Genomic DNA, 21,680 nt, shown 5'->3' with positions numbered 1-21,680 from the left:
GTATAAAAATTCACAAGAGAGCCTCTTAATGGTTAAAAGTTTACAGTATGCGGTTGATAGCATGTCAGTAATAGGGAGCCGCAGAGATGACGTATTTTTGTAGGCTAACCCGGAAGTAAGCGCCGCGCTTTTGGAAGATTGCAAAAATAAGCTCTGTGATCAACAAAGGTTTACGATGTTTACACATTTTGTTTATGAAGATAATCTTTATAAATGAACACAACATTTATTACTTTTGAAGCCAAAATACAATCGGCAGAAGTAACAAGCTAATGCGACACTATAAACAGACTACACTACATTCGCTCGATTTCAACGTCACCACCACCAAGCCTCCGACAACTCTTTCAAACTTGATTAAAAATGTGTTCCCTGGTAAGTTATTACTCTGTGAATGAATCCGCATCTACGTTTTAAAAGATTTGTATGCTTTATATATATATGCAATGACGTCTAACGTCTCCACCAAAGGAAGTAGTCGCTTTTATAGAAATCCAGCAACTTGTTAGCAACCGCGGTTTTTAAGACACAATAAGGCTTTAAAAAAAATCACGCACAGGTTATAATTGCTGTGTTTTATGTCAGAATAACATGAAAATATTTAGAGGTCTTGTTTACCACCACCTTATTTCAGGCGATTTACCAAAAACCCATAGACTGAAAATTTAAAAATGCTGCTAACTCGCTACCCGGTTTTGCATCTAAAAATCTGTCATCTCTGCAGCTCCCTATTCTGACACATCTAAAGTGTATTCATTCTCACTTTATACACAAGACAAAGCAATCAATAATACAAAAAGATTTTCTGCATCATCCGCACACACTCTTACTTGTATTCTGTCTGAATAATTATCCAATAGTAACACGCCAGAACTCGTGACCTTCTTCGTCTCCACCATTGTCTTCAGGTCGGCCAGCAGGTTCATGTGTTTAGACATATCAGTGGCTAAAACCTACGAGAAACACACAAGCTATTCCTCAAAGCAAAAACAACCCAAATTATTTATTTTAGAATCAAACAACAGAAAGTTGAAGACATACGATGTCTATGACCATCTTGCGCAGCGATTGTCTCTGTTTTTTGGTCAAGTTCTGGAAGATGTCACAGTTCTCCTCCTGCAGGAGTTTGAAACCCACGGCGAGATGATGGTTCTCCAGCACCGACGAGTCATTGTACATGAGAGCCAACTCAGAGTCTGCAGAAACACAAGTAAACACGGTAAACTCCCTAACACGACCCTGACCTTGTGCTTATCTCTGCATCACACACAGCGAGACTCCACCACTGAACTTATGTGAGATTACTGTGTGTGACGCATGCACACAAAAGCCTCTCGCACCCATGAGGCTAAATGGCATTTATCCGTCATTTCAGGGCATCAGTTCTGCTTATGTCACAATAAAGTTATGTAAGCAGACGGCCGCTTGAGTTGAGCACAGATGTGCCGGTCTGATGGGATTTACTCCAATACACTGTCAGCTTTATCTGCTCAAGCGCTTTATACAACACACCATTACAAAACCACAAACACAAGTGTTGAAACAGTCAAACCCTGCCACTATATGAAGTACATATATATATACTGTATGTTATCTAGGTAGGCAGCTCACTAGTTTCCAAACCACCATTACTGTATGTGTCTTATTTTTATAAACAATATAAAAATAAATATCTAGAGACTCCACGTTGGTTTTATTTTGGACCACCTAAAAACCAACCAGAACACTCAATAGTAACAACATGGCAACATTAGACAAAACTCTTTATTTTGGTGGTGACGGGGATTTCTTTCTCACTCACTGGTGTTAATGAGGAACTGGTTAGAGACTCCTGGGTGGTCGACGTCGTGAATCGCACTGGCGAAAATGGCAGCAAGAATTTCAAGGTCTGTGAAAACCGCCTGAAAGAGAAGAACATATGGATGTACGGTCAGTACTGGAGAGCAATTATCTTCACCACACAAGCCCATTATACATTTGTATAAACACAAGATCCTACCGAGACTCCAGTCATATCTACGCTTCTGTTTCTTTTCATTTTAACACGAAATGCAATTAAGTTAGTCGAGATTTCTTTTACCAAACATTATTTCATAAAGACTTTGTCTTCCTCTAACTGTCTGTCTGCCTCTTTGTCTCTATATCTCTTAATTTAATTTTTTCACTTTTATTTAAAGTGTGCCTTATTGTTAAGACAAAAACGGCATAGTTGCATTTTCTTTACAAACTGATTAAGCGGCAACAACTTAAATGGACGTTATGTGGCCCAAACTTGACTTCCAGTAGACCTTGTCAAAAAAAAACTGTTGAGTAGTTTTAAATTAATTTGATACAAGTAAAATATTAATTTGAATTAATGTTATTATAAATTAAATAGAAAAATAAATTGTTATGTTATGACCAAACACAGACCAGAAGTTAACTTCGGGCCAGCGTGTGCGTCCTAAGAAACCGTCTGTATGTGCAAACCAGTGCAAAAGGAAAAAAGTGAAAGAAAAAGATTAAAATGCGCTCTCTCTCACCTCTAGAGCGGGCGTGGACAGCAGCACATGTGTGGACTGAGTGACATCAGCAGCGTGGATGTTATTGTGATAAGCGACGTCTGCGTGATAATGGTCTTCTAAGGTCAACAGGTAGGTTATGAAAGTGTCCAAGGGAATTTTAAATGTTTTGAGTAAGTCTCTCTCCTGTGAGGAAAGACAATCACACGGATAAATAAAAGTGGTCTGCTGTACATCTGTGAAGCATTTAACCTCGGTAATCTCAAACATTTCTGAGGGAAAAAAGAAGTGTAGCAGGAAATATTGAGGGGGTCTTGATTTTATCCATCCTTGAGTAGATTGTTAGGCCAAGATGATATTATTGCTTAATAATGTAAAAATGTGGCACATATTATCATGAAGGGATAGTTCACCCAAAAATGTTTAATTCTGTCCTAATTGATCACGTTTACATGTGCACCACTAATGTGATTATTTCCAATATATATTTGCTGCGACGGAGCAAGTATGGAGACTTGCCACTGCCAATTCATCCACAACACGCTGCTGTGTGCATATAAGGAATGCTGCTGCTGCACATATAACATGTATGAATAAACCCCACGTAGCTTACATGAGCACCTTGTTGCAGATCTATACAGGTGGAGCTGGGGAAGGAGGAGGGTTTCTGAAACGTACTGCACTGCTACAACAATCACTAGCCAAGATTTAAACGTAAAGCAGCAAGCTCATTGGGCGCCGATATGGAATGAACCAATCAGCTGTGCCGTGTAGTAAAGTTATTATGTAAGTTGGTTTAGACTTTAGGACGGCGCCATCAACAGTTTCATGCCAGAACTTTCTCTGTCATATATTTTGTTCTGGACTTTTGAGCAACATTTTTCCTACTATGGTAGTCAATGGGGCCCAGAACTGTTTGGTTACAAGCATTCTTCCAAATATCTTTCTCTGCGTTCTTCAGAGCAAAGAAATGTATACAGATTTGAAACAACTAGAGAGTGAGCAGCTCTTTTGGGTGAACTGTCCCTTAAACAGCGTTAATATTGCTCACCTGAAATATAGTGTGCATCATCACCGTTAAAGGCCTGTTGCCTGAAAACTCTGTGACTTTAAAAACATTAAGGCCCCATTTGTTAATATCCTCCAGCTCCTGAAACACAACATTATATTAAACAGTCAGTTCTCATTGTATATAATATAAACATATCAAAACTACACACTTCACAACAGTAATATAATGTCTAGAATAATCCAGAATGTCTGTTTGAATACTCTACTGAAATATCATCACCAGCATGTTTAATATTGTTGATGCTGGTCTAACCATTGAGACTTTTTACATTAACCAGCTTCAACAGAAAGGTTGTGCCGCCCGACTATCTTCAGCTGCCGAACAGCGTGACGCTAACCATTCACGCTGCTCCAAGCTGGTCTCTTCAGCGGGGTTCATTACGTCACCGATCTTACGTCACGGGACTGTCATCAGGAGTCCACGATCAGATCCAATCAGCCTTCAAATGACATGATTGATGTTCTGAGAGCACAAGAGCCCTTCAAAATATCCAGCTCACTTTGGCTAAAGAGTCTTCCGTGTCCGTCTTGACCCCGAAGCGAGGGATGTTGGAGTTGGTGAGGCTGGTGCTGTGCGTGAGTTTCTTCACGCCGCTGATCTGCGACATGGGCTTCTTCTTCTTATCCTCTTTCTCCTTCTGCGTCTGCGGCGTCGGCATCTCCACGTCATGCTGTTTGTCTGAGAGAAAACGGACGTAAACATTTTTTTTTAAACCCATAGATGGGTCGCGCTTCGAGGGTTTCTGTGATTGATGCTTTACCTAAAAATGTGTTGGAGATGAACTCTGAGACCTGGTTACCAGATTTGCTCATCTCAGACAGATGGGTTAACTCTCTGTTCAACATCCGCTTGAACTGGACACAGACACAAAGACGGAAGAAAATATAAATCAACTCCATTTTAAACTGTACTTTCGATCTGTAAACAGATCGATTCTATACATCCCAAATATAGCCACTGTATGTTTTAAAAAAGCAATAATATCATATAAAAAAGCATTGGTTGTGTTTCTACAACCGCTCTGGTTATTGTTAGCGTTTTAAAATGTGATTAAATCTGGGTAAAACTGGAAAAACACATCATATAAATTGACACGTCCAAATTCACATTCTATTCAAACAGAGATAATAAACATGCGTACACTCGTTTATATAAAATGGCTTACCGCACATTTCAATACATCCTTACATGATGACAAACAGAGCTCACATAAACCAGGTCAATGCAAAAAGCACAAAAATAAACTTGTTTTGTTTACATTTTCTTACTGTACGACATCAACGCTTCTAAACATTCCCCACCACAATACTGTAGATGCACACAACTCGTATTCAGAATAATGCATCATCCATACCTTTATATATCCCCACGACACAGATCGCAAATAATTGGCATCGGGCATTTTTGCAGAACACCAAAACGCACAAATACCAAGTGGAGAATCTCTGCTAAATCCTTTGGATGCAAATGCTTCTGTGGTCTCAGCCCATAAACTGCATCAATGAAGCTGACACCAGATCAGCCGGAGGTGTGATAGAGGTGTTGAGGCTGACAGACATGGCTTGGATTGGTTCCTTTGAGCCACGGGAAAGATGCTCACACCTACCCAATATGGGACTGCTCATTTAATCACTGCGACTCGGGCCAATCACAGCTCATTACTGAGAGAGAGAGAGAGAGAGAAGGGGGCTTGGGCGGCCGTCCTCCACTAATAGAGGATACAGGCCTTGAGATCGGGGCTGTTTTCACAGCTCACCTTGTACCTGATATAATCATACGCAGGGCGGTGAGCTCAGATGACTCATAAGAGCTGGAAGATGTTCTTCCGGTGAGATCTGTATTCACTCACATCCACAGTTCAACATACTGTATAGACAACACCGCTTCATCATCCAAAAACCATTTAGTGCTTTAGGAAAATACTGTTTTCAAATATTGCATTCAACTATTTATCACCATGAATAATAATAATTACATCATGAAATTAAGCTAACATATATCTTTACACATTCTTTACATGGGTCAAAGACGTTAAAGTGTCCCCATGAAAATAAATTTACAAATTAAAGCATAAAAAAGCACATATTCACATATTTTCTTAAATGTAAGTTTCAACTTTTAGAAGAATAAAATGACTAAATTTGGTTGAAATAATGTGACATTGTCATTCAGTGTAACACAATATTTATGTACAAATTCAAACGTTCAAATACTTATTCTGACTTGTACATATTAAAATATATAAAAGAATAAGGGAACATATTACATTTGATAGTGCTTTAAATGAGTAAAAACTTCATATTGACAAATGGGCAAAACCTAGGATAGTGGCATATTTAAAAAAGAAATTACAACTATCTAGCATTTTTGGTGATTGTAATTAGTCTTTTAATGTCATAAATAGATTTTTGTTGTAAATATGCCTGACCAGATTGTTACACTGAATGACATTTTAATGGGCGTCTTCAGTAAATCAGGGAAAAATGTGTGTTATAAATTCTTTGCCCCGAAAAACAAAAATGCAATTCAATTAAACAGAAAACGTTTTAATTTTTTTAGCGAACAACAACGTTAGGCCGTATTACACTTTTTTGTCTATGACCCACATTTTGGAATTATTACTTGTACGCAGAAATGACAAGATACTGGCATAACACTGACCTCAAAACAACAATTTAACTTAAAAGTTAATAATGAGTAATAAAAATCAGTCGTCCAAAATGAGTTGTACAAGAACTATAAAAAGGTCGGGAGAAAAATGTGTTAAACTGTGAGATCAGAAACAAGGAGTATTAAAACTAGTATTGCAAAACACTTTATTCTCAATTCAAAGATGAGCGACGCAGAAGATGCCTGTGAAGCGAAGTTTGGCGGGTTTGAACTGAACACAGCATCATTCAGATAGATGAAGCTTTCATGTGTCCTGTGTTATGATGTTCTCATTTGACAGACAAATAACGGATCAGTGCTTCTTTTGTCAAAGCCATTGGCTGGATTTGTTTGTGGCGTATTTGAATATGAACCTGAAGGCAATATGATACAGTAGTGATATTATCAAGACATCGCTGCTGTCTTGCTTCAAAACATTTCTTTATGCAAAACAAGGTATTCTGCAATAAAATAAAGCCTGTTTGTAAGTCAGGGCTGCACGATGTCAAAAATATAGTAATGTTGCTTAAACTGAATAATTTCCTTAATCATAGTTGAAAAGAGTGATGCTTTCTTTACCCAGAAAGAAGTGCAACATAATATATGCTGGGCTATATAGTTTTCAGCTTTAAAAAAATGTCTTAAAATAAATTGATTTTACAAGCATTATTTTACTACATGCTGCATTATTTAGCAAGTTAATGCATTTTTCTTCAGTATTATGATGGCCATAAATGTGTATTCAGTGAAAAAATACTTCTCTTAAAAAAAGGTTCCTCGATGCCATAGAAGAACCCTTTGGTTCCATAAAGAACCTTTACATCTGAAGAACCTTTCCGTTTAAGAAAGGATGGTTCATTGAAGAACCTTTGACTGGATTGGATCTTATTGGAACCAAAAATGTTCTTCTATGGCAACTCTGTGAAGAACCTTTAAAGCATCTTTCCTTTAAGAGTGTGACAAAAGAACCGCATACACTATAAAAACTTCTTACAATTTGACAACCAGAACCTGAAAAACATCCATCAACAACATGAATATATTGAGAATCAGTGTTTTGTTGCCTTGTTGAAAGAAACATATTGTGAAACGTTGGCATATATCACAGCGGTTCATGATATATTACAGACTGAATCTGGAGTGTGGTCAAGTGTCTGAGGTCTGTGTTGAGCTGATGGAAACCTTAAAGAAAAAACCCCTCACCACTACACCCCAAAATAAGCCCGGACGTCTCTCATCTCCATCATCAGAGTTATTTTTTAAACATCTAATCATTACCACCAACTTAAGCTCGACTTTTATCAAGAAAGTGTGCATTCACAACAATACAAAATTTCATCCTAAATCAATCCTGAAAATAGACGTCAAAGGCTGACTGCAGGGCTTATTTCACATTTAACAGGAGACTATGGTTTCTCGAAAAAGCTGAAAATTGTCAAAATTGTATACATTTATAGTGATTTATGGATATGGTATACTAGTCTGTAATTTTGTTTTAATATTCTTGATTTCTTTTCTTTTCTACTCTCAAATTTCCTCTTGTTTTTAATTTGGTGTATTAATATTTTGTTTATATTTTCTTTCTGTCCTTAACATCATCCTAGCAAAATGGACAACGGATGAAAATTAGCCAGTGTTGGCAAAATCTGGTGCATTTTACATATTGTATGTGTTAGTATTGTGCATTGTCCCTGATTAAGTAAAATGAAAATGAAATTTGGTCATCACCAGAACCTTCAGTGGAACACAAAAGAAGATATTTTGAGAAATGTCTCAGTGGTTTTATGTTCACACAATGGAAGTCAATGGTGTTCAGTGTCGTTTGGTTTTCAACGTTCTTAGAAATATGTTTGTTTTTGTTTTGCAGAAAGAACGTCATACAGGTTTGACACGATTGCTTTAGATGCATAAACATAAATGTAAAATGTAACAACAGTTCACTTGTCACAAATAATTACAAATAAAAACTAAAAGTAATGTTTAGAGAAGTTCTTTCAGGCTACTGTGATAAATGAAGGCTGTTTTTCATAAAGCGGCTCTTTAGTGCAGAAACAGACCTCTGTGGTTTTCTGTGAAGTGCTTTGGTAAAGTCTGGCGGAGACAGAAGAGTTTAGCCGAGCTCACGCAGGACTCGTGTGGCTTTCATTAAAGCCTTCGGCAGACTCTTTGAGAAGCTCAATGTTTCGTGCTTTGCAGTCGCAGCGTTGAGGAGAACCAATGGGACGCTGGAGGTTTAACCGCGACACGCGTGCAGGATCCAAATCATCGAAAAAACCAACTGGCCACAGATCCACCCCTCCATCCCCAACCACCCCCTCACTCCCACCGCAGCACATATGCCGCCTTTCAGTATTTCTTTGCTTTAGGGACCTAGCACTACCATTTCCAAAATTCACTGTGTTCTGAGGAGGAAAAATGGGTACGTGGGTCACTAGAAAATCTGGATTACATATAGAAAAATAAACGCCAGATTAATTCAGAAAAGAAGGTAAAGAACAATATAAACTGTGGCTTTTCACACTATGAAAAACTAATGGACCTGTAAAATTGCTTAACTATCGTCGCTGTCCTTCCAAAACCCTCGATGTCTAAATTCGCTGTTTTTCAAGAAATATAATTTTTATTGGTTTCGATATTTGCAAAACCCAGTGACAAACATACAGCTTCGAAAAAATGAAGAAAGCATTCAAAATGTTTTAAATCATCTTTTCTAGATTCCAGTCGAGTGTTTGTTGAAACCCCTGGGATCAAACCCACAACCTTGCGTTGTTAACTACAGGAAAGCTCTCTACAAGTAAATGCAAATAGAAACAATATTTTAGATTGAAATTTGGAAGAAAAATTGTAAGTAAGTCATGGTATAACATATAACTACAATACCTATAAAAGTAAATTCAGAAAAACTTAAAATGCTTTTGACATTGATAATTTCAATGCTGTAAATGCTGACTAATATGGCAAAAAAATGAATCGGGAAATAAGTAGATAAGCAGCGATATTAAAGGAAAACAACAACTTAATGCATATAAGATATGAATATTATAGTATCATTTACATAGTATTAATACAGTATTGTGGGACGGATCTCTATGTTGTCAGCTGGTTGCAAGGCGGCTATAGTAGTAATGAATCCAAAGATCACAATTCAGCACAAAGACAGATCTCCATCACTAAATTATCATCTCAAAATATTCTGAATTAAATGCACTATTCTTATGAGCTCAACAGTATTTATGAAACGTTTTTACACCTAGCAAACACACGAGCGTCAAATCTAACATGTCAGACGAGTCACTTAGATTTAATGAGATGCTCCAGCATGTCTGAGCAAGCTCTGGTGAAACCTCACCTCCAATCGGATGTGATGCGGGTCAAACTGATCAAATCACATTTTAAAGTTTTAGGTTTACGCTTTGGAATGAGCGTGTTTAGACAGAGAGCTACAAAGATGCTGTTATGTTTGCTAGCGAACCTCATTAACCTTTCAGTAGGGTGTCTTACTGCTGAATGCAGTGTGTGTGTGTGTCTGCACTCGCTCTTTGCCCACTGCAGGGCTCAATTTGTCTGCATCTCCATGGCGACTGCAAGCATGTGGGATCCTGCACTAGCCTGTTTGTCTGCGCTGTGACAGGGAGGGTGTGTTGTTGCTCTGTGTGTGTGTGTAGGTATCCGTTCATCAGTATGCAGCGTGGCAGGCCTATGCCGGTTATTCAGGAGCATGCTCAGTACATTCAAAAACAAACCACAAAACAGGCGGGTGTAAGAGGGGCCGTTAAGGAGCGGTGGGTTCTAATTGGTCTGTTCATACCTCGGTGAGATGCATCATAATGAGTGTTTTCTTATACACATGATGGTGATGCACATCAAGCGAGTGCTTTGAAGTTAACCGCCGGGTTCCTTAAAAGCGGTGTATGTCCAACACATGTAAATGTAAGCGTGTTATCTGATGACAATGACGGTATGAAACACAGACTGATTGTAGTGTGAAACTATTTTGTGTAGGAGTTAAATTTACGAAATTTACCCTTATTTCATATAACTCTGTACAGCTTTTCTCCCAGTGGAACACAAAATAAGAGATTTTGAGAAATGTTTCAGGGGTTTTGTGTTCATTTAATGGAAAACTATGGATTTTTTTCGCTTGTCAACGTTCTTCAAAATATCTTCTTTTCAGACCCACCAATCCCATCCCTGCTACTATTATTCATACTAGGTTCTATCCAAACATACTGATTTCGGGTCAGCAAGCAACTTCCCACAACATCCTAGCACAACACAGAACACCCTAGCAACGCCCTCACAACCGCCCAAACATCTTCATATCGCACTGGTATGCTTCACATGGACAAGCGCTGCTTACATTTCTTGATGAAAAGCAAAAATCTAGTTTAACATACATCTTAAGAGAGTTCATAGAATCACACCCTTGAGCTTCCGGTTATCAGGTATTGGCATGTTTTTGAAAGTCAAGGTCATGTTCACGCTGAAGTTTCTAGGGTCTGAACCAGTTTATCATTTGATAAACAGAGCTCATCCTGTGTAGTCAGCAATAAAAGATGATGGTGTTACATTGACGTTACATAATCACAGTAAACATATTTTATGTAACGGATGCCCTACTGACCACACATCACACCCGTAGGCAAAATCAAATGATATATGTTAACATTCATTAGGTAAAGCGACAAAGCGATGAAGCATAAATGTAAAATGAGATGTTAATATGCCAAACGTTACAGAAAATTAGGAGCTAAAATTCCTACAAATATTTGTGTATACATCTAAATAAAATTAAATTGTAAGGGGCGATTCACATTTTGGGTCTAAAACCGCATGGTACGCAAGCCGCGCTGTTTTCTCTACTCAAATGACCCGCAATGCGCGTGCGACACTATTTACATCTCGATGGGGCGCTGACGCGCATAGAAAAATGTGAGTGGCTACATTAAAGATCACAAACTTGCACGCGCAAAACACACGAAATGTGAATCGCCCATAAGAAGGACCCGACCTGATCCATTTTATGAAAAGATATTTCATAAAGCCGTTTTGTAGATTTTAAATGTTGCCCATTTTAGCATAGAAAAATCAGGAGGAAGGAACGTATAACCCCCTAGCAACAGCCATGTCCCAGCAACCACCCACAATCCCCTAAACTTGAGTTTTGAATAACAAGCTCTCAGAATTTCTTTACAAAACCTAGTTTGCAAAATTACACAAATCCACTGAAGATACGCAATCCACACGCGTAACGTCACACAGTCTGTTTGTGAAATATAAGACATGACCTTCATACATATCAGTCCTCGCTTCTCTCACACAGACCACAAGAAACCAAACAAGACTCCGCTCTGTGTTTACCGACCCACTCCCACAAAACGACAGAATTACAGGGAAGTTCTGATGGAGACTGCAGACCCGGGCACAGCGGCACGCCACATTAAAAGACGGCTATGTAGTCATCAGCCATGCTGAACGTGATGCTCAACAGATGCCCCACTCTCTTACAAAAATGGACCCGATGCCTCATGTCATACAAAAGCTTTTGATTTTCCATTCGTGTGTGTGTTTATGCAGTCGTGTAGCATTTCATTAGGGTGTCGTATCAGATGACCGGGGGGCACCGTGCCAAACAATCCCTGAAAACCGTAACCCCCGGGGAGGCCATCATGGCTCTACTCTACCTGATAACGTCTGCGAGGCGACAGCCCTCCACCAAATCACACCAATTACCTGAAATCCCCCGGGCGGCCATAATCCCATTAAGTCAAGGGAAGCCCTTCGCTCCAAGGCGAGCGGCCCGGATGTAAACCTCAGTAAGTTTAACGGTGACTCACCTTGTTGGAGGCCATCTCGCTGACGGAGTGTCGGGTCTGTAGGGTCTCCAGCTGGTCCAGACACCAGTCCAGCTCCTCCAGGGTCTCGGTGGCCATCTTCTGGTATGCCTCCTCTGGAGGGAGACAGGGTAGGGGATGGTCAGTTTTGAGACGTTTGACCGGGCTAGCCGAGGCTTCCCGAACATCGTCCACGTCGTAGACGGCCATGTTGGGATGGACACATGGGTGACTCTTCATGCTGCGCTGAAAAGACCACTCCTATGAGGTAAAAACAGGGCTAGAGGGTCAAATACGAGACCCTCGAAAAAGTGTCCTTTATCTCCCGATGGTGGCGGAGAGCAGGAGGGACAATAAACTGAGTTACATCTCCCTCTGTCCGGCTACGCAGGGCTCCTGGTGCGGAGCCCCATGCTCCTATAAAACAAAAGACACACTCGTACAAGCACAGAGATTCCCTTCTCGATCTGCCTTTACTGAGTCCCTAACAAAGGCACGTCTCTACATTTTACGATCAGTAGCATCCACAGGTCCATCCAGAGGTGCACTGAACTTCATAGGGGAAAAAAAGAGGGGAAAGGATGTAAAAGCCCCCCGAGAGCCTCCTACCGTCAACGTTTTATAATCCCCCGGTCAGAGATCCCGAGCCCTACGTGAAGCTCTGGGCTTTGCTCTGGTTTTCTGAAGCACCAAAAAAAGCTTGCACACGGCGAGAGAGGCTCGCAGAACCTCGGCTACACAGACATGACACAGGAGGCATTGCTTTACCCAAACATGAGCGGCTTCCTGTGAAACCACAAACCTACAGAGCTGAAGAGCACGACGCAGTGAGAGCTGTAAGATCCGGAGCGGAGCGCTGGAACCGGAGCCGGGGATCTTTGCAGACTTCACTGTTGTCAGCAAAACACATCCTGATCTGGGTTACAAACGGCTATTAAAAATGCATGCTGCGGTACTGCCCTATACAGAGTTTCAAAATAGATGAAAGAAATATCATATCAAACACATGCTCACGTAGTGCATGCGATATTAAATAAAAAACTAAATACGAAAAAATGATATATAATATATTTCAATCCCCGCTACAGTGCTATTGTATTCTGTAATACATTCGATTGTTCTGAAGATTTAATATAAGATATTTTTCTTAAAAAAGTAGTACAGAACATTTCAGTCACTTTATTAGTCAATGGACATAACGTTAGAATTGGCTATTGATATGGTGACATTACTCTATTTTCTCTCTTGACATTATTAAGACAGGAATACATTTACATAGTTTGCAATCTAATCAGTAATGCTAATAGACATTTTGAGGTGTTATTCAACTTTCTCATGTATTTTAGAAGTTTACTGTAAAGTTTCTTTGCAGTCAGTTATTTTATTTTTTATGAGTTTTATTGGCATTTTATTTACATTTTTTATTAAATTTTATTTTTTATAAAATGTATAAAATTTTATTTTTTGGATGTTTTATTTATTTATTTTTCATTTTGTTTATATATAGCTACATAGATTAAATCTATTTTTTTTCATCTTTAGTTTTAATTAATTAATTTTTATATTTTTAGTTCCACAACTCTTTGCTAAGGAAACATTTTTAGTTTTAGCTTAAAAAAATATTTTGGCCTATATATTGTTTCCAATATCTGAAAAGTTCAAATAGTTTCAGGTCACTTTACTATCCTTGTTTGCAACAATGCAAAATTGTAACCGGCGCTATGTAAATTATTTTCAACACATTTGAAATGTAAACATTGGTTCCTCCGTCAAACCAAACTTGAAGAAATACAGTTGTAGAGTTAAACAGCATAAAACTCTGAATATCAGCAGTGTGATTCACATCCGATCATAGGAGAGATTGCTTTATTCATGACACAAAGCTTGCCGGAGATCTGCTTGTTCATGTCCCAAGATGCTCCTGGGAGAGTGTTTACATTATGTGTACACAACACATTCACAGAGATGTGCTCCAGGATTACGTGACAGTGAAAACGCCCTCTGGGATTCCTTCTTTTTTTTTTTATCCAGGATTATACGACAGGTCTTTTAAACCCTTGACCATAACAAAATAACACAACGCCAAGTTAAACTTAAATCTTTTGAATCAAGACAAGCGAGCTTACGTGTGTGACAATCACAACACACACTCCATTGATCTCTGTTGTTATGAGGCAACGTCTGGAGCGACACGCCGGGTTAACATGACATGCAGTGTTTATTCAACATCTGACTCAGAGCGCTCCACACGCACGGGTCAGCAGATAATAATGCGACAAACAACACAAGGTAAGGATTAATACAGAAAAAGACAGAGGATGAACGTGGGGTTCATAGAGAAAATCACATTATGCGTTCGTTCTCTGCCCAGCCCCCATTTCTTTAGGCCTCTCAAACGGCTGTCCAATCACTCAGAGGAGATTTCAAGAGCAGGGGTCCACTATCCTCGCTGACAACATCTCCTCTGACGTCAATGGCATTCTTCTCGTGTTCAGTGCGACACCAGAGGCCGGCCCCTAAGAAACGGAACGGCTGTAGCTGAGAGAAGAGCAGGACTGCACGCAAACTCTGGAGCGGACTCTCACCAGACGGATCTGCCAAACGGTTTCTGAGAAAGCCTCAGTTCCTCACTTCAGTGGGTCAGAGGGAAATCAAACCCCTGAGCTGACGCAAATGACTGCACCAGACAGCGGTTAAAACCGGGTCATTCCCACAAAACCATGCCATCATCTTTCAGACGTCGCACCATCCTCGCACGCTCATGCCATCCGCTGTCAGGTTGCCGGGCAACCGCGGTGGGATCATTAGAAAGCAAGAGGCAAGACCTCTGTGTTTTAAACAGCTGCTATATATAGCAAAAGCCGATAATGATCTGAAGCGATCTATATCGGCAGGTGTCATTGAGGAAACTGCTACATTGATCCGGGGTGAAAATGACTCTCGTCGGTAAAGGTGGCGTCTGTGGTTGCATGTCTGCTAAATGCAGGGTTGGGAATGCGACAGTGTGCCCGTTTAAGTCCGTAACGCCGAGTGCCGTGATTGACGGGCTCATCTTGAGAGCCTCGTGGTCCGAGAGCAAGTCTCTGGATGAGCATGAAAGTATGATGGAGTGTATCATGTGGGTTTGTTGAGCGTCTATTATCATTTGGAGTAAGAGGTGAAATATGTTCCTAAAACATTTCAAACCTTTTTCACGCACGCTAGTTGTTACAGTACATCTGTTAACATATTAAGATAGATCAAGTCAAAATTAAATATCATTAAAGCATCATTAACAACAGAAGCTTGAAATATTGGTGGCGTGTCTCTCTCTAGAGGTTAACTGATGCTATGACACGCCAGCTCAAAATCATTCAATCATCACTTTTCCATCTCATTCGTTTCTCCTGGAAAGCACCAAAGTGACATGTAGAGAAAGAAGACTCTCAGATGTCGCTCTTGGGGTAAAACAAAACGGGAATCTCACGCACGTCTCCCCCTAGAGTTTCAAAGCCAAAATACACACTTGCATTTACCAAAACACCAAATTCTCCAATCAGGCAGTCACATGACATCTCAATATGAACTCAACTGTGAGAAGTCACATGTGTAGCAAGACAAACAAGTTGACAGAACAGAAGAATGTCAAAGATACATTGTAGACAAATGATCAGAGTGCATTCTAGGAAGATGTATTTGAATAGTCTCACCTGTGAAGGAGGTCTTTGCGAGGGGTGGCTGATTACACATGGGGGACCGTCTGGAAAATTGACAACAAAAAGCAAAAGGTGTTTGTAGACTTTAGTCAAAGTGTTATTTACAAACACATCTTCGGTTTCGCCTGGCCTATCACAGTTGTACTTTTTTTTTCTGAACTCACTTGTTAGTCGTTCTGTCTTGCTGCACGTTGGTTAACGTTGCAAAGTTATTCCGTACCGTCCGCAAACTAGCCAGCACCTTTAAGAGCAAACCACAGAGTTTAAATAACATTCTGTCCTCTTACATTTTAAATTAAATGCTGTGTCAAAAAGTTTAGAGTTCATATAAACATCAAATTAAATTAAATTTAAGAAAAATTCATCCAGAATTGAATCAGCGGATGAGATGTTTTCAGAAAAAGTCGCCCTAAACCGCTTCCCGTGTCACTGACCTGTGCAAACGGCGTAACGATGAGGTCATCGCCGTGACTGCAAGAACAAAATACAAAGACATGACATCAGCAGACACCACGACATTTCACACCATTGTAATACACTTTCTCTAAACGTCAAACACGAGACTGTAATGTTGCATGCAGTTGTCAACAAATGAACCATATCTTTAGGGAACTGGAGATTCTTCGCATCTACTGATAAAATAATTACAGAAACATTGAGGAAGATGATAGAAGTTGAATCCTCTTAAAGGATGAAGATATGGTTCGTCTGAGTGACAAGAAACAAGGCAGGGACACGCTTGCAATTATGTCTTTAATGCTAGTGAACATTAACTTGTAGCACTGTATGTGAGGAGGATCATGAACATTCGTTCAAACATATCAGCAGATCAACTGCACAACATCTTATTCAACCCTGGAAATCATCTGAAAGAGGTCTGCTTACGCATCGTATTTCACAAAAACATTCATGAGACAACAATGACGACAAACAAAATGTACAAAATATAAAGGAAAAAAACTGCATAAAATAAATAAAAATTCATTTGTTAGCCACATATTTCACAATAAACACTAATGTTTCCAGCACAGAAACCAGAAGTTTAAAGTCCCTGTAAACCGTAAGTTGTGATCAGTTTTTCTTCTGCATTTTGACATATTTTACCAGTGAAGTGGAATTTTGAATGAGAAAAATAGTGGGCGTGCATTTTCAGATTTTAACCGAAGAGGGCACACGATTTTTTAATGACCCACATTGATAAACTATTTACAATAAACTCAGCAATATTTCATGAAAAATAAGGCATCGTCATTTAACCACTTTAAGTGGTTGTGGTGCTCTACACCTTGGACCGGTTTCACAGACAAGAGTTAAGGCTAGTCCCAGACTAAAATGAATGTGTGTCCTGTCTTAACTCAATATAACTTGCCCAGAAATATCTTAAATTATATCAGTGCCATTGTTTTGTCTTAAGATGCACACCAGTTATGTATTCTACTCAGGCATTTCTTAAAAGCGACATAAATATCTTAATTCAACTAAGGCCTGGCTCAAGCTAAACCGTGTCTGTGAAACCGGGCCCCAGCGTTCTGCCTATCTAGACGGCATTTTTGGGCGTCATAGGCCAGTGATCAAACAGATCATCTTATTCTTATGATACCCACAAATGGTAATGATTCTCTTTTCTTTGAGTGTTTGCATTTCTGCTAAAGTGTTTGAATACATCATCTGTGATTCGTAAAAAATGTTGAAAACATGCCTATGATGCTCACTTATGTTCCCTAAGTAGGCAGCTCCACACGCAGAAGAACAACGCTCATTTATCTTTCTTTTTTTTATCTGGTGTGACATGAGAATCCCGACCCAAAATCCTTTACCGTTAAGTATGAAACTGTCACAGCTGTGCTGTTGACGCTCAACATCCCTTTGAGCTAAAACTCTTCTACTGTGCATTCTAGAAATGCAGTTAGTGCGGGGTTGTGGAGAATTGAAAAGCAGGGCAGCTGTGCATGCGTTGGATGGACGGTAGTGCTGTTAGTGGCTTTGGTGAGGGGTTACAGCGGGGGGGGAAGGTGTGGCCTGGCTGAGTGGTCTCCAGGAGGGCACGAAATGCAACATACCCTCTCCGAAAGTCATTCGGCTGGCTAAAAAAGCGTCCGATTCCACGCGCAGCCTGTGTCCGTTTTAGCACGTGGGTGTCGCTGAAGCTCCTGCGGTTTAACATGATGCTGTGCGTCTGTGGGTTCATGTGTCCGTCCATGCGTGTGCGTGCATGTTCGTGCGTGTACGCATGATGGGTTCCTTCAGCATGCTTACACAAGCATTCGGGAATAAAAAGGTCATTGGCAGGCGTGTGTTGGCGATCACGCGCTCCCGTCCAACTGCAGCGGTGTGGAATGTGTCGCAAACGGAGCGCGCTAAACATAGCATGAGGCAGCGACTGCAACAACCTCCTGCTGTTTGACAACTGACAATAACTACCCTAAGAAAAAACACATCACTTTTACCATGAAAATATTTCCCAAACTATTTTGAGAAGTTGTATTCTTATTTTGGTGGAAACATGGCTGTGTGAACTTCTATCAAAATCTTTAGTTCAGTTGATGTCTATATGCTTAGCATGCGTATATTTTGTAACATATTCGTAATGATGACATCTGTATCATTCCTAAATAGTTTGTTTCAGGTCTTACTGATGTCCAAATCCAACAAAAAATGAATCTATACACAAACAATGGTAAAACTTTACATAAGGTTGCATTTGGTAACATTAACAATTACAACTACAAAGCAGTCTATGTTAATGTTCACTTAAACATTTACAAATACGTTATATTTGAAATCAAACGTAGCGTATCCCTGCTGTCCTTCTGAAACCTTTTTTTATTCATGAAATTTTTTTTATTCATTATTATTAGTCACCCTTTATGTTTTGTAACTGCCGTTGGCAAATATCCAATAAAAAGTATTCAAAAGTGCTTGTTTACTTTGACAACACGGCATGCGATCATTGAAAAAGTTTTTCATTTCCTGAAAAACAGTGAATATGGACATACAAGGTTCCAGAAGAACAGCGACGATATCAACTTTAGCTAATGCACAAAATAACAAACTAACATGAATAAACATTAAACATTATTACATGTTCAAAAAATATATTCGCTCATTTTAAGCTCATGTTAACAATTGCAGGTTAACAAAGAACTAATGTTAATAAACAAGAGTTTATCACGCATAAATGGTTGCGTGACTTTATGAGGAACTTCTGCGAACAACTGAATCTGTTCATTGAAAAGAACCATCTAAACAAACCGACTCACTTAAACGAATCAGTTCCACCTGCAGTGTTAACTTAAGAATGTGATACTGTAACGGATCTAAAGAGTAATAAACTATCAAACAAACTCCACAAGCAGCTGATATCAGGAACTGCTGTGATAATTCCTGCCATTCCGGCCTGAGAATGGATTATCTGGCAGAAAGAAATGAAATCGTGCGTCTGCCGGCCCTCCTGGGACTCTATATAATGCATGAGCCAGTGCAGGGTTACATGGAGAAGCGTCTTCAACTTACAGACATCAGGAAGTGAACCTATCTGACAATTCCCTGCCATACTATCCATCACCATACCATTCACAGACGCTTGGCCCTTATAGTATGTTATTATAGATGTTTTAACAAGTCTAGCGAGCTACCAGCCAAATTCTTAAGCAGAATCCCAGAATGCATTGCTACAAGCTTTAGGAAATTATAAATGATGGACAAAAATGGCTTAGAATAAATTTGTCATTTAAGATATTAATCAAATATATTTAATTTTAATACAAGAAATATTCCAAATAAAATGAAACGGTTACGTCTGTATCATTCTAAGGCAGTGATTTCAAAACACAGACAAAATTTAAGTATGTTAACTCTGGTGTATAAACAGCAGAATACTCTTGTCTATGCAAACGATTATTATGCTATAATATTGTAAGATATATGAAGTATAAATAAAGTTGTGTGACTGTAGTCCATGTGTGTGAGGTCATGACTCATAATAAAAGTTCGTAAAATATTTTTTACAGGGTATCATCGGCTCCCCCTTCTGTTCAAATGTGATGACTGCAACTTGCAACCCAACTAACCCTGTTATTTTCTGCAGTTCGATACACTTCCGCTTTACAAAACTTAGTGTCAAATAGTTGCTTTTTATCTATTGAGGAAAAGGACGCAATAGAATAATACCAGTTGTCACCTCTAAAATAGTTACTGGTGTCGCATGCAATGCAGGATCATGGCAAAAATGGAGACAAATGCACACACACGCTCATTCTGACACACGCCCAAGCTATGTTACATCAATCCAAGGCATATCATCATTCCAATGCTGCAGTCTCCATGCGGTATCCCTCTCAACGTACCCCTACGCTCTTACGACACGCAAGGTTTTAATGCCCAGAATGAACTCAAGTTCATCCAAAAACACAATTTGTGTGAAGTTCACATGAATTTGCTCATCATTCTGCGCGTTAAACGGTGAGGGGGTGGGGGGGGTGTGAGGGTGGCAGCTTCTAAATGCATGTGAGACCGTCACGTCTGCAGGTGAAGCGAGGAGGTGATGCATATTAGACAAGCAAGAGCATTCCTTGAGGAAGAGCAAGGCCAGGAGCTGTCGTCAGAACCGGAACTTACTTTCCACTAATAACCGGCTCAGATCTCCGAGAGACCAGACCAGGTCTCTGCAGGTGGTTATTCCTATCAATAAGGACACAGTTTGTAAGACAGACACACACGCACACATACAGAGAGAAGGCATCACACACAGACGGCAAGTGTTTGTGGGTTTTTGATCTTAAAAGAGGTCTACAAACCACTAAACAGATGTAGACTGAAAGACGTCTAAGAATGCTTCCTTTATGTCAAGTTGAAGGACTAGTTCACACCAAAAACTGAAATTCTCAAACCCGTAGGACGTTCTCTCTTAGAGGAAACAAATGATGCAGAATGTCAAGAGTGATTTATCCCAAACGGGACAAACAAAACACAGACTTGACGCACAATGAATGTTTTTTGTCGCTTTTTGAGGTCTAGGCTTCTGGACATTTTGCAAGGTATCTTTCTTCATTTTCCATGGAAAAATGAAAGAAATTCGCACGGGTTTGCAAGAATTTCCTAAACAACGTGAGAGTTGAAAAAAGATTTCTCACTTTTGGTGAACAATACCTTTAATTTAGAAAAGGAGTCAACATTTATGCTAACACATACATTTTAATTTTTTAAGAATTAGGGTTTTTTTCGCAGCCAAATCTGAGTTTTGCGACGGCTTTAAAAAAAAAAGTTCCTATAGGTGTACCGCCTTTGAAGGAAAGACTGAAGAAGAAAACATCACCCAAGGCATTACTATAAAAACGGTTGTGTGTCTATAAAAGACCTTGTTCCTCTCATTGTGTGTGTGTAGGAGAGAGACAGAAGACAGACAGATAGAGAATGATAAGCGTGAGGTCATGTGACAAACACAAGCGCTGGGAACCACACACACATAGAGTCAAACGATCGTGAACTATGATGCGACATGTCTTTGAGGTTAAAAACAGACAGCTTTCAGCAAATGAAATGAACTGTATCGATACTACACTCAAAACATGATCGATATTCACCCTGTGAATGTGTGATAAAACATGACCGAATGAAACACTATTTCAGAGACAAAGCAGTATGGGAAAGGAACCAATTGGGTTCGAGGACTCACATGTCACTAGTGATGGAGGAGTTTCTGGACATGGACTTTGGCGACAGGTCATAGTCGCTGTCGGAGCGGTAGAGGAACGACTCCCTCCGCTGGCTGTGCACGTAATTGGTCTGAAGGACCAGGCCTGACCCCGGACTCGTCATGGGATCCAGGGGACTCCGTCCTGATGATGTGCCATTGTCCACGTCGAAGCTGCAAAAACAAGTACAAAGATGAAATGACACCGCATGAGTGAAGTTTTCATATAAGCATTTA

At 39.7% G+C, this 21,680-nt stretch overlaps 1 protein-coding gene across 10 annotated transcripts in view; it reads right to left on the bottom strand.

Annotated features, from left to right (window-relative positions):
• Positions 1-21,680, bottom strand: part of LOC130411830 (cAMP-specific 3',5'-cyclic phosphodiesterase 4D-like) — a 131,847-nt gene that overhangs the window by 3,462 nt on the left and 106,705 nt on the right. For 7 of the 10 annotated variants that reach the window (XR_008905114.1, XM_056736732.1, XM_056736731.1 and 4 more), the window contains 13 exons: positions 21,426-21,617; positions 20,369-20,431; positions 16,186-16,222; positions 15,916-15,992; positions 15,746-15,795; positions 12,060-12,172; positions 4,334-4,427; positions 4,073-4,251; positions 3,553-3,651; positions 2,523-2,687; positions 1,802-1,901; positions 1,042-1,196; positions 831-953 (listed from right to left, as the gene is read on the bottom strand). Coding sequence is in view for 9 of the 10 variants with exons in the window: in XM_056736732.1 (XP_056592710.1) it covers positions 831-953; positions 1,042-1,196; positions 1,802-1,901; positions 2,523-2,687; positions 3,553-3,651; positions 4,073-4,251; positions 4,334-4,427; positions 12,060-12,172; positions 15,746-15,795; positions 15,916-15,992; positions 16,186-16,222; positions 20,369-20,431; positions 21,426-21,617 (1,447 nt within the window). In the remaining variant the exon portion in view is untranslated. The remainder of the gene's footprint in view (positions 1-830; positions 954-1,041; positions 1,197-1,801; positions 1,902-2,522; positions 2,688-3,552; positions 3,652-4,072; positions 4,252-4,333; positions 4,428-12,059; positions 12,173-15,745; positions 15,796-15,915; positions 15,993-16,185; positions 16,223-20,368; positions 20,432-21,425; positions 21,618-21,680) is intronic. The other 3 variants (XM_056736734.1, XM_056736739.1, XM_056736740.1) reach the window with 1 other exon arrangement.

This window comes from Triplophysa dalaica, chromosome 22, assembly GCF_015846415.1.
Source record: "Triplophysa dalaica isolate WHDGS20190420 chromosome 22, ASM1584641v1, whole genome shotgun sequence".
Lineage (NCBI taxonomy): Eukaryota > Metazoa > Chordata > Actinopteri > Cypriniformes > Nemacheilidae > Triplophysa > Triplophysa dalaica.
The sequence above is the reverse complement of the archived record's forward strand: the minus strand, read 5'-3'. Positions and strand labels throughout refer to the sequence as shown.